We start from the raw sequence: 13,764 nt of genomic DNA on the forward strand, positions 1-13,764 counted from the left end.
ACATTGAGAGCTGGAAAGAAATCCATCTGGATCTAGATTTCTAAGCGCTAAGGCATGAATGTTTTGTACTATGCAAAATCTTGCATGGCCTTCATTGAAAACTCTGAGACAGATGCTGAGAAAGGAGTCTGAAACCAATCCAGGCAACTGAAGGAGTACAACCAAGGAAGACCAAGACAAGTGACTTCCCCCAGAAGACTGAATATTCTCCATGTTTTTCCTCTTAATCCACAGCCTGAATCTGCAGCGTGGTCCAAGAAAATAAACCCATCAAAGACTGCAACTACTCAAAGAACTTATTGAACCCATTCCAGTGCAGGGAGAGACAATGCCAGATGCTCTTGTGCATTTTGTCCCAATCCCATTTAAGCCAATTGAAATCTTCCAGTAGGACTTGGAATCAGTCGTTCGATCTTCAAGGAGACACCATCAGGTCAGCTTCCAGGCTCTGAGGAAGGGTTTGAGAACTGGCAGTGAAGGAAAATGGGTCAAAGCTGAGAGCATGTACTAGAGCAGGAGAGTGATCCTGAGTGGAAAGGGAGTATGCAGTGTAGTTGTACCAATGTCGGTCCCAGAATATTCAAGAAACAAGGTGTGACTTGAAAGCTTCTCTCTCTCACCAACAGAAGTTGGTCCAAAAAAAAAAAAAAGATAATGCTCACTCCCTTTCCAGAGACAATGTAGGTATAAAGCGTGGCTGCTCCTAACAATACTAATCTTCTGCACCTCCCAGTAGCCAATAATTCCTTCACTCCACTCTGGCACAACACTTCGCAGTTACCCACAGGTGAAATTCTAGAAAACTGACCAAGGTTTTAAGTAAATAGGAAATAACCATTGTGCTATCAGTTAGTCAGTCTGAATGGCAGAGCCTTGAAAACAGCAGAGAGAGCAGGTGATTACACTGTATGAATTTTTCATATAGTTGTGATGACCACAGATTAATTAGTAGTGACTAAAATTAAATGAATCCCAGCTCTCACATCACCAGGGCTACATGTGGTACAAAAGGGTCATTGTGTGTGACTGCAGGGAAGTATCATGGCAGACTGAAAACAAAGAAGTTGGACTCAGCTTCGCAGTGAATATGTAATCAAGAAGTTCAGTCCCCTTTGAGAAGACAGGAATTTGGAGAGAGCATTACAGTAAAAGAGCCCCTTGCGCTACTGGGGTGAGTCAGCAGGAAATGAGATAACAGCAGTCTGCAAGGGTTTTTCCGAATCTTTAGAACTAGGAATGCAAACAAAAAAGGCATCTGGAGAAAAACAAAAATCCTTCTCAGCGTGGAATTCAAGGAGACTTCAGCACCTGGGCATAGAGCCCTGCCTTCTCGCAGGCATTCCCCTAGCCAGCCTCTTATAACCCCACTCCTGAACCTCTCAGGACAGGTTTCCAAAGGGGTCAGTTCCCATTCTGGCAACAGAATAAGTGGCCAGATATTCAAGAGCTCAGCACGTTAGTGCTCAGTTGTTCTGCAAAGCTGGCAGTAAATGCCATGATGGGACCTGTACGGTGCCAGGCTCTTCTGGAAATCTGGCCCCATTTGTGGGTGCTGAACAGTTGAGAATCTGACCCTGAGCTCTTTGGGGAAAAAAGAGTGCTCAGGTCTCCAGTTAGCCTTTGCTTACTAGGGACATGGTATTGTCCCTTCACTCTGCGACTTGCCTAAACCAGAGGCTACAGATTTCAGTCAGAGTGGTACTGGACCTTTAGGCAATGTGTTTGTCCTTGGTTTCAAGAAGCTCAAAAAATTGATATGATTGTTTTTAAAGTTAAACCAGCTGGCATTTGGTTTCTTTCTGGGGTACCAGGCATGGGGTCTGTGCTAGAATCCTGTCTGGAACAGACCTGCTTCATTTTAACCTGAGCCAAAACAGTGTCATGGAGGTGCAGGCTAGGACTGTTAGGGAGCAGCATGGAACCATTAAGGACCTGCACCTCCCCACTTAGAGTGACCCTCTTCAGCTGGCCACAAAAACACAGCAAGGGACATCATTGCTTGTGAAATGGCCTCACAACCATTTGTGCTTGTCACCAAACTGATACCACTCCACACAGAAATGTTTCCAAGACTGCACTGCCTAACTGGGTGTAGCTGGGGAGGCCCCCACAAGACTGAATAAATCTGCATCCAACACTGAATTTCTATGCACTTCGGAGAGTGTCAAAGCAATATTTTTTAGCCTTTTAAGACACATTTGCTGTTGATTTACACATCGTTTTGTTCAACAGAAATGAATGCCTGACAGTTTACAAACTGCCTCAGATTAAAGGAGCCCCAGGAGATCATGCTTTCTAGGCCAACATTAAAGTGCATTTTATTCCAGAAATGGATTACAATCCCATGTTACCTTAATGGTGAAGGCCCCAATCATCCCTTGTATGGAAAAAAGGACAAAATGGAGGGAGGGAAACAAATGCCAGAAACCCTGTGGGGTCAACCCAGGAAAGTTTTTCCTTTGCATCTTCCAACCAAGAAGGAGAGGGATCCCAAACCTGCACAAAAGGTAATGAGGATCCTTCTCCAGCTCCTCTCTGTGGTTGCTTGGGCGCCATCAGGAGCTGTGCCATTGAAGGGCCCCTCCCTCTGTGCCCGCACCCAAGGGAGAAGGATTAAGGTGGTTGGGAGAAGATAATGTTACTTGAACAAGAATTAACCCTCAGGCAGATTTACTTTTGAGAATCCTTAAAGTTAGATGACTTTGCAGTCCAGCCTGGTTTCACTGCCTCCAGCACACCCCAGCACTATCGGCAGAACACTAACTACTCACCGTGTACCTACAATGGGGCGGGGATGGAGTGAGAGCATGCACAGAGTCAGTAGCATAATACTCTCAGATAACTTGCACTCTTCTCCAAAGCAGATGCACTCTACTCCATGATAGAGAGAAACATGCCTCCCAAATAATTTCAATCCAAATTCTCCCCATGGACACACATGTTGTATTTATGTTGGCTTCTCTGGGAGCTGCACATGCATCTGTCAGGGGAGAGTTTGGTCCATAGTTCTGAGTGGCTCATCCATGTAAAACAGAAGTGTCAAACCTCAGTCATGACGCATACTAGCCTCTGTCTGTTGCTCTGTGATTTCTTCATCTGACTCAGGAAAGGGTAGCATTCAATTTCCTTGGAGTGAAATGCAATTTCAGACCTTTGACATAGACATTTACAGGATTGGCTTCCAAAGAACCGATGGCTTTTTACTGAAAATGATTTACCATCTGGCCAATTTACACTATTGCTTTCCCTCAAACATTTATGGCCTTCCTTTTCTCCTCTGGGGCATGGTAGAAAGTATTTGCTTTATTTCCCTTAAAATAATACTGTAAATCTGGGAATTGGGAACTGTGACCTGACGGGTTTTTTGTTTTTTTAAAAGAATCATTCGGGTGAAAAAACTGAAATATTATTCCCAACAGGGAAATTATTTTTTAACAGATAATTTGATCTAATATGTTGGAAGCAATTATTTCCCCCATATGTCTCTGATATAGCATTACAAAGAATGCTCTAGTTTTGTGACTATTTAAGCACATGAGTAACTTCATGCATACGTATAGTCTCACTGAGTCCAATGGGACTGTTCACATACACAGTTACTCACATGCTTAGGTGGTTCCAGGATCAGGCCCTGATCCTGGAACCCCCCCAAAAAATCCCACTGATATTGTTAAGAATTTTGCCTGAGGAAGAATTTCAGGATTGGATGCTAAAACCCGTGCCTCTAGCTGGGTCTGTTTTTATTTTTCTTACCAATTAATTTTTACTATACTTGGACATAAAATTATTTCATTCTATATTCCAGTGATAAACTTTTGTTTCCAATTAGCATTTATTGGATGATTTCAGTCAAAAGTAAACCTGGTAATAGAACCCAAACTGTGCACTCCATTACTTGGTCACAATGTGGTTTTTCTCCTTAGCTTTTCACGAGCCTTAAATATGCAAGAATGTTGAAAACTGAGGGCCAGATCCTCAGCTGGTATAAATCAGCGTAGCTCCTGGAGCCCAGCCCAGAATGCATTACAGTTAAAATGTCTCATGTAAATATCTATTCTTCCATCAATACAGACATGAACCTGACTAGCACAAATGGAAATAACAAGCACAGGGCAAGTGGAAGAGGACTGCCCTTTGGTTTTCAGATGCTTTGCCTTGTTTTTGATAATTGGATATGAAATAACCTGTCTTCCCTTGTCAATATACCACGGTTCTTCTTTCTACTGATAGTGCGCCAAGCAGGATATTAGAAAGGAGATAAAACATGGGTACAGCTTGGTTGGTAGGGAGCACCTCTAGCAGTAAATGTTACTTCTGATGTATTTTGTACCTTCTGGTGTGCACAGGATCAAATATTTTTCAGTGGGTTTTACAGCCTTTGTTAATATTTTGTATAGCTTGTGATAGACCCAGGCCAGTTGGGAAGAGCAGAGGAGTAGAAGGGAGATATACTGGCCACTGGAGAAGCAGTTTTCTGTTCCTTGAGTGACCAGAGCAGGGGCTTCTCCAGGCTAATGAGAACACCTGACTCCAATTAACCTGCTAAGAGTCAGGTGAGGCTGTTTAGCACCTGACTCTAATTAAGGCTCCTCTGATGCTATAAAAGAGCTCATTCCAGTCAGGCCAAAGGGATCCAGAGGAGAGGAAGTGTGTGCGAGGAACTGGCAGCAAGAGGCATGCAAGAAGCTGAGAGTGAGTAGACATACTGCTGGAGGACTGAGAAGTACAAGCATTATCAGACAACAGGAGGAAGGTCCAGTGGTGAGGATAAAGAAGGTGTTTGGAGGAGGCCATGGGGAAGTAGCCCAGGGAATTGTAGCTGTTCCAGAAGGCATTCTAGAGAGCTGCAGTCCACTGGGCCCTGGGCTGGAACCCAGAGTAGAGGGTGGGCCCAGGTTTCCCCCTAAACCTCCCAACTCCTGATCAAACACAGGAGGAATTGACCTGGATTGTGGCTTCTACCAGAGGGGAAGGTCTATGGGCTGTTTCCTGATCCACAGGGTGAATCTGTGAGGCGAGCAAATCCGTCAATAAGTGCAGGACCCACCAAGGTAGAGGAGGAACTTTGTCACAAACTGAAATAACATGAAAACTAGTCTCTTTACAATGCTTCAGTTCCTGTTTGGTGGAAATATGACAAAGAGACCAGATCCTCCATCATTTTGGCCCTGCAAAATGTTAATTTTCACTCAGGCACTAAAAAGCCAGCAAAAAATGTAAATATAGATACCAAGTTATTAACGTGAGATAAATTCTGATCCCCTTAGTCACTTCAAGTAACTCCTGACTTCCAGAGCAGTCCCATTCAAATTAATTAAACTATTTGTGGAGTAAGGTGTTATTCAAGGTGAGAGGGTGTCAGGATCTGGCCCTTTATTTGGGCTCTTGTGTAACCTGAGTACATAGCCCAGGGGTCTGATTCTGATCTTACTTGCACCAGTGTGAATCAGGAGTAAATGGGAACAGTGCACAACTATACTATGAAATGGTATAACTGAAATGTGAATCATGCCCCTTTTTCTTCCTTCATAGGACAGATAAATATTGATCATATGGGGGAAATGAAGAAATGCAAAATAATTAGCAATGGCTGAATATTGAGAAACAGTCAAGCTTATTTAATTACAGACCAGTGAAAGCTGTACAGGTTCAGCAAGATCTAATTATAGGTCAAAAGTGAATTTCCTTTTCCCTGGTGAATTTCTTTCTCTTCCTCTGCTTATTTACACACAACAAATGAAATGCTATTATAGGCTGTGAAGAATAGCCGGAGTGGCTGTTTAGTACTAGGAGCCATGTACCTCACCGTTTTCTGTTTCTTCTTTCTTTTAGGATAATGGGCCCACTCAGAGCCGAAGATCAGTGCCCTATGCTCCCGGAGGGAGCCCCACTGACAACAAACAGGTGTTGAATTTACAGTACAATAATCCAACACGACTCTATCCAAATAACAATGTCGAATCCAGTTTGCCAGCACAGATGAGTGGGCTCCATATTGCTTCGCCACACAGGTGTGAGAAAAGCTCTAATTGTATGATTATATTGCTGCCAGTTAATGATGGAATTTGACATTTTTAAATAGCAATTTGTATAAAGTGCTTTGTGGGGAAAGGGTGTACATAACAGGTCCCCCCTCCGTGCTGTGTCCGTAAAGGATAGAAGACTGGTACAGCATAGATAGGGCGCACTGGCTTTTGAGTGCAAGCTGCAAAGCTTTTAGCTCTGGAGGTTCCTGGTCTAATGTTGAATGTGCCAGTGAAGATGGCAGCCATCCCACATTCATGGGGAACCTGGGTTCTTGGAGCTAAAGATTCAAGTTTCTAATCAAAATGCTATATGGGCACAGCAGTCAGTGTTTGTTTATTTTACGTAGGTATATGCCGTGTGTGGCTGATGTTTGTTTTGCCCCTTATTGTACTCAGTACAATACATAAGCATGTCATACCATATTTATTATTTCTATTATCATAGAGCCCAGGAGTCCCATAATGGACCAGAACCCCATTATGCTAAATACAACTAAACGGCTTTGCTACAGCAAAAGTTCTCTTCATGCAGTTTAGCTTATGTTGACATAACATATTAGTATTTTGGAAGAATTGGTGCCATCACATAACTGAAATACAGCACAACCAGTGATGGTCTATAAGCAAGGATGGCTTGGTACTTGCATCTTTCTCTGTAGTCAGTAAAACGGGTCAATCAACTGTATGCTTGAACATTTAGACTGGCCGTTTTCTTAAACAGAAGTTTCCTATTTGGTAAAACCACATTTTTATCTGAAAATGATGTACCTATTATGCTTCCAAGTAACACCTAAATTAACTATAACTGACAGATATTAACAGTAAAAGCGATTTTCTCTATTAAGTTTATTTTGTACGTTTGACAACGCTATGTACAGTCACTCTCAAAGTTTTCTTTATATAGTCAGTTACTCAGTTTTTCCTTTGGTGGAAAAAACCAATCAGGATAAATATTTTCAAAGGCATCTCTTAAAAAAAAATAAAAATCAGAACATGCTATTTAATGGGGCTCTGTCAGCAACTGTTGTTTTCTTAAGTATTTAATTAAAAAAAAATCCAAGTTGACAGTTGCCCTTCAAGTGTGGATTTCAAATGGGCAGAGACTCTGGATTTTTGTAACCACCTCTGTTAACTTCTGCAGATTCTCCACAGGTGGAGGCAGGCATGTTAACTCTGTGCTCATTAGAAAGGACCAAGGCCAGTTTCAGCAAAATGCTTCTTAGAGCAATCAAGGGTAACACCCATGAAAGCCTGTGGGCCAAATTCAGTGATGCCAATTACACAAATTGTAATTTACACATGTTGTGATGTCAGTGGCCAAATGGCATAAATTGCACCAATTAGGCACTTAGTAGATGCACAAATAATATGTAACTGAGCATTTGGGGGACAGAAGGGATGTATGTAGGAGGACAAACAATTAACAGGAAGCTGTGAAATAAAAGCAAGATCTCCCCCTTTCTACCTATCCCCACACAATTCCCAGTTTACCTGTAGGATGCCAAGCTGATGTGGATATCAGGTTGGCTGAAGTTGTTTTGCCTGTCCACTTAATGCCAAAACTAGTACATTTTACTCTAGTTCATCAATTGCAGCCAGCTTGACTGACACCCATTGTATAACTTACCCCATCATTTATATCACTACTGAATTTGGATTACCTGATTCAGATCCTTTTACTGCTAATGGAACTGGATAGGTAGCAGTCACCAGATGAGATCCCAATGTGGGATGATGCTAATGATCCTGAGTTAGTCATAAACTTCAGTATCTTGTTTTAAGGAAATGTTTGTCCACCAGACACTTATCAAAGGTTTTTGCTCCGTAGAGGCTATGATTGCTGTTGTACAGTGACTAGTCTTCCAAAGTGAAGCCTTGGAGCAGATTTTGGGATTATGGCTTTCATACAAAACTAAATCCAATAAATTGGGACGTCTGTAAATCTAGGTCAATGCAGCTGTTTGGCAGGCTGTGGTATATTAGTGCTTATAGAAAATCAAACAGTTTTCTAGCCACACACAGCTCAGATGAATAGCTGAAACTTCGATGCAGCCCAGCTTGTGGACTAGAGTATCTTTGTTTGAGGCTGTTGGCAATTTATGTCAGACATTAGTTCTGAACTAGGAAAAATGCCCATATTAATTCCCAGCAGTGAAGAAGCTTTTTCAGATTGTGGAGTACGGTGTGTCTGTACTAATTCACACCTGGGGGACTTGATGGGTCAAATTTTGCCCTCTGTTACGCTTGTACAGCCTCATTGACATTAATGATGCTGAAGTTGTTGAGATGGCACAGGAATCACTGAGAGCAGAATGTGGCTTTGTATACCTTGGCTAAAAACAGGGGGATTAGCTTTAATGATGAGTCAGTGCATTTGTGCTTGATTTTGAACGCATTCATAGGTTCAGAATTGGGTCACGAACTCAGTCTTTTCCAAGTATGGGATTTGCCTGGATTAAAGACAAGTTTACTCCCTAGCTGAAAACGCATGACTTGACGGATGACACCACTATAACAAGGTAGTTAGGGAACTTCAGACATGCAGAAAGGACACCAGAGCAACTGGCGCAGAATCTGCAGAGTCAGGTTCAAGTCACTGGTGGTAAATGCTGCAACAACTTGCAGTCCCATGTGCACTCAACGATTCTCAGCAGCAACAGCTCAGCTCGCTGACTCAAGATTTCATGGTCATCACAACCTTCAGAGAATTATGCATAGATTGCTTCATGGCTTGCATAATTTTTTCCCTAGACCAGGCTTCCCTATAGGCAGAAAAACATTGCAGGAGGAAAGAAAGCTTAATTGAATCTCTGTGAAAATAAACTAGAATGTAATGCATGGATGAAAAGGTTTAATCAAATGCAGACTTGTTTGGTGACACACAGAACACTCGGGGCAGCTTGCAAAACCTTAAACCCCATGGAGTACGTGGTACACCCTTCCCTAATTAGTGGTGGATCTTGTTCCTCTACTGTATATAATGGCATCTCCATCCTTGGTGACCAATCCAGTCCTGCCACTGCTGACTTGATGAAGAGATCACTGACTACCCATTAGAATGTTAGAAAATCAAGTCCCGCTTAGCTGATCTTGCAGGTTCAGCTTTGAGTTCCTACATTGCCCACCAACAAGTGCACATTCCAAACAGAAGCTGGGCACAGTAGGAATCTAAGATCCAAATTACTTCCAGAAAATGCACTGTTGAAAGCGAATTTTGTTTGATTTATGTACTGGCATGAATGCAATGCTGGTGGAGACAGTGACTCAGATGATGAGTAAGATGTGTTCTGCTGTTTGACGGGGATTAAGAGCTCTGGCTATTTTTATTGTTTTTATAAAGACATTGACGTGCATGGCACTTTACAGGCAAGTAAGACAAAGTCTTTGCCCCTAGGTGCTATAATATGCTATTAGGCCCCAGTTCAACAAAAGAATTTAAACATATGTTTAAGACCTTCTCTGTTCAACAGTATGCGTAAGCATTTGCTAAAGTCTCTTTGAAGTCAGCGGAACATAAGCATGTCCTTTTAGAGCTTTGCTGTATTAGGATGGATTGTTGAATCAGGGCCTTCATTACTATACATTGTTTGTTTGTTTCAGTTGCACCCAATATTGTGCCAGGTGCTTTGAATACAGACAGACAATCCCCTGCCCCAAAGAATTTACAATCTAAACAGACAATGTGGGATCAAAGAACATGGAAGAGAATGTGATAAAATAGGTTTGGAGGGTGTTTTATCAATTTGTTTAGTGGTCATTTTTGTGGGCCCAGTATTTTTATTATTTTTTTTAACACTTGGACTTTCTGGGACAAATACCATTGGCCTTTTCAATGCAGAATTATCCAGAAGGAAACTGGATTAGAAAGGTGCGTTCACTGCAGATAACATCATATCCACAGGGGCTGTAGCTGGCAACGACAAAAAAAAATACCCCGGATGTCAGGTCATTTAACAATGGATGGGGTGGCTTCCATAGCACTGAGTCATTAATTTAATGAACTTTTTCAGTACATTCCATCTGTGGCACAGTAATTTACGAAGCTTTTTAGCAGCTGCCCTTTTTCTAAGACTCTTGATAACTGGTAAATCCTTAGTTATATTGCACAATAGAAGAGCAAGCAACATACTAGTTTATCTTTCATGGTTTGCACGTTTGTTTCCCTAGAGAAAACTTTGCTATAGGCAAAAAACATGGGAGTGGGGGATTTAATTAAGCCTCTGTGAAAATAAATGTGGATATAATTTATGGATGAAAAAGTTTAATGAAATGCAGACTTGTTTGGGGAAACACAGAACATTTGGGCTTGCTCATAAAACTTCCAACCCCATCGATTTCACACATCCCTAATTAGCTGGGAATCTTGTTCCTCCCCTGAATGCAATAGCTGCTTACCATCTGACATTGCTTTGCTTTTAAATAGTGCTGACCCTTTAAAACCTCTCCTGAGAAGCAGAAATGGAATTGACATGGAGTCAGATGTGTACAAGATGCTCCAGGATTATGAAAAGCCAGCTTCGGAGCCTAAGCAGTCTGGATCCTTCCGATATTTGCAGGGCATGTTAGAAGCTGGAGAGAATGGTAAGGAGACAGCATCTCAGATTGTTTGTACATACAGAGTTTTCCAAACTCCCCCGAGCCTCCTAATTCTTATGGTCTTCTAAGTCAGTTTGTTACCTATGAATATGATATGCCCTACAAAAGGGAAAACCTTTTATGATTGCATTAAAAGCCCTTCCAAGCTTGGAACGTCAGCGCTTTGATAGTAAGGTGACTGCTCCCAACAGAGTTAGCTGTATGGTGCTCACTCATCAGAGAAGGCCAATCCTGGCTTTACGATACTGAGCAGGTTGTGGTACAGTGCATCAGAAATGGCTGGGAGAATTTCTGCTAACTTTTCCAGAATTATGCTGGGGAGTGTGCTGAGGTTCAAAGAGTGGCACTTTGTAGAGTGTAGTCACACATCCCCCTGCAGCTGTACCCACCTACTCTGATGAGGGGGAACAGGATAGGATCACATGACACTCACTGCCATTTACCGCAAGAGTTAGCTCCACTGCTCGCTGCCTGTTACTGTAGTATCTGCACACCTCACAATTTGTAGTGTATTTATCCTCATAACACCCCTCTGATGCAGGGAAATGCTGTTCCCATTTTGCAGATGGAGAACTGAGGCTCAGAGAGGTTAAGTGACACAGGGATTTGAACCCTGCTCTGCCAAGTCATGGGCTGAGCCTTAACCACTGGACCTCTCTTTCATCATCCTTCCTAGATATGTCAGGGGGCTAACCCCACCAAACAGCCCCCCCACAAGCTGTGGCAGAGGCGCAAGTGAGGAAGGTCTTTTAACATTGTCTCTTTCATTTTGCACACATGGGCTGGAACAGCTGAAATCTGCCCCTCAATTGGTATGATGCAGTGACATTGATCTTGAGTATGTGGAAAGAAATGTATTGAACTTGAGAACAAAACCACAGCTTTGCTTTCATCCAGCCCAGTTTGGTGTGTCTGGACCACTTGAAAGAGATTAGTGCTTAAGGCAGAGCTGTAGACTTCTACGTAAAGCATGTGGTGTGTGACTGGGCAGGAATGTCTTTGGTTCAGTACTGGGATACTTCAAAGACTAGATTTTGACTCTCCTACTTCCACAAGCTCTCAAACAGGATTAGCAACCTCCTCTTCACTTCCATTGTAGAGAGCTTGTTGACACATGCTCCTGGCACTCTGGTTCCACCGGCCACAACCACTTCAGCAACTAACCCAGCCAGCAACCTACATCTGCTTTCATTGCTTATGTGGATGCTGGGAAATGACATTGTGACAGTGTGCAAAGGCATTACCTGGTCACTGGCAAACCTCTGCTCAGATTTTCCCTGTTGTTGCACAGGTGCGCATACATTGGCTTCTTGCCTGTGGAAGGATTAGACTCCACATTCTCGGCTGAGCCACATCATCCCTTGAGAAAAAGACCTGGCTGACTGCCTCTGTGTAATTCTCTACTGAATCATTCCACAGGCCTGGAAAGCACTTTGAAAGGAAACGCGGAAACTGACTGTTCTGGTTCCTGTTGTTTTCAGTCTCGCCTCCTTTGTGCTGAGACTTGGAATGATTAGACATGTGAACACTTCTCCAGCAATAAATGCCCCAATGGCGGTTTCAAACCAGGTACCTGAACACACAGCCCAGATTAGCAGCTGTGCTTACTGCATCCAAACTCAGACTTTGGGCATCCTGTGGAAGGTGTCTAGGTTTGCAGGTTGGATGCACACTGCGACTGTTTTCCTAGGAGTATCATACAGATGTAATACATTAGAAACGATTGGGAGCATAATTAATAGAATATCAGTTTCCTATTTAAATAAATGTACGCAGTATTGTAGCCATGTTGGTCCCAGGATATTAGAGAAGCAGGGTGAGTGAGGTAATATCTTTTAGTGGACCAACTTCTGCTGGTGAAACAGACAAGCTTTCGAGCTTACGCAGAACTCTTCTTCAGGTGCTGAAGACCTGAAGGATTGCTCTGTGTAAGCTCAAAGCTTGTTTTTCTCATCCACAGAAGGTCCAATAAAAGATATGACCTCACCCACCTTTTCTATCTAAATAAATGGCATTTACATGAACAAACATAATAATGGGAGTCAGCAGTTTCAGTTATACTCAGTCTTGCAGCCAGTTTCCTATAGAATGTAACAAAGCCCATATTTTAGATAACTGTTGTCCACTCGTCTCCAACCATACAAAAATCATGAGCCAGACTGCAAAAATTATGAGGTTGTCTTAAAAAGCCACAAGATTTTAAACAATAAATGTTTTGTTCACTTTGAGCTTTGGGCCTTTAGAGTTTAAATTTTCAAGCTTTTCTCTGCAAAAAGACTGATATTCCCACATGACTCAAGGAGCTGGGACTTTAAGGAAAACAACAATTGCAAGGCTTGGGATAAAATTGCCAGAGTTGGTAACACAGCTTTGTTGCGCCTCAGTTTCCCTGTGCGTAAAATTACTGAGAATATTTTCCTACCCCACTAGTCTGTTGCGAGATGTAATTCATGACAAGCAATATCATGTCCCCACTGAAATCAGTGACACAACTTCCACTGGTGAGCAGGATTGGGCCCAAATGTTTGCAAAGCCATTTGAGAGTTGAAGAGAAGAGGTACTACAGAGTGGCCCAATGTTATTTCGTGTTTGGGCTGGCAGTCTCTCTGCTCGTCACATTGTGGTCATAGTTGGCTGGAACAGAACAGTTTTCTGCACCCCGCCATCCCAAAGCACTGCCCACTGTGTCCGTATCACCGAGTCCAGGTCTGGCAGGCAGACAATTCTGGGTTCTGTCGAATATCATCACCTTGCTTTACAATCATTGGGTTACTGCCAGTCCCCTGCTGTAGGCAAGTGGCTTTGAGGGAGCCCTAAAAACATCATCTGTGCACTCTAGGTGTCCTCCAAGACATGGAAAAATGTGTGGCCATGAGTGTTACAGATCCCACAGGCCAGGCTTGCGTGCTTGCAGGAGGCCTCAGACTAAGCTATGATCTTTGGGAAAATCCGCTTTCAACCCTAGCAGCCATTTACATTTCTTAGGCTATGTTCGCAAGGAGAAGGGCCAATAACTTCCTTTTGGAAAAGCGCAAAATATGAGATTAGCCATGGGACTCCTAGCATAGACGCTCTATTCCATTCTAGGCTGGCAGGGCAAATGCATGATTAGCTGGCAGTAACAGCAGGATCTGATTGTGCC

The 13,764-nt window shown here is 42.8% G+C and overlaps 1 protein-coding gene across 2 annotated transcripts in view; it reads left to right on the forward strand.

Moving 5' to 3' along the window:
• PDLIM4 (PDZ and LIM domain 4) overlaps positions 1-13,764 on the forward strand; it is a 95,987-nt gene that overhangs the window by 75,562 nt on the left and 6,661 nt on the right. For both annotated transcript variants that reach the window (XM_030573862.1, XM_030573863.1), the window contains 2 exons: positions 5,833-6,011; positions 10,450-10,607. In XM_030573862.1, the coding sequence (XP_030429722.1) occupies positions 5,833-6,011; positions 10,450-10,607 (337 nt within the window). The remainder of the gene's footprint in view (positions 1-5,832; positions 6,012-10,449; positions 10,608-13,764) is intronic.

This window comes from Gopherus evgoodei, chromosome 8, assembly GCF_007399415.2.
Source record: "Gopherus evgoodei ecotype Sinaloan lineage chromosome 8, rGopEvg1_v1.p, whole genome shotgun sequence".
Lineage (NCBI taxonomy): Eukaryota > Metazoa > Chordata > Testudines > Testudinidae > Gopherus > Gopherus evgoodei.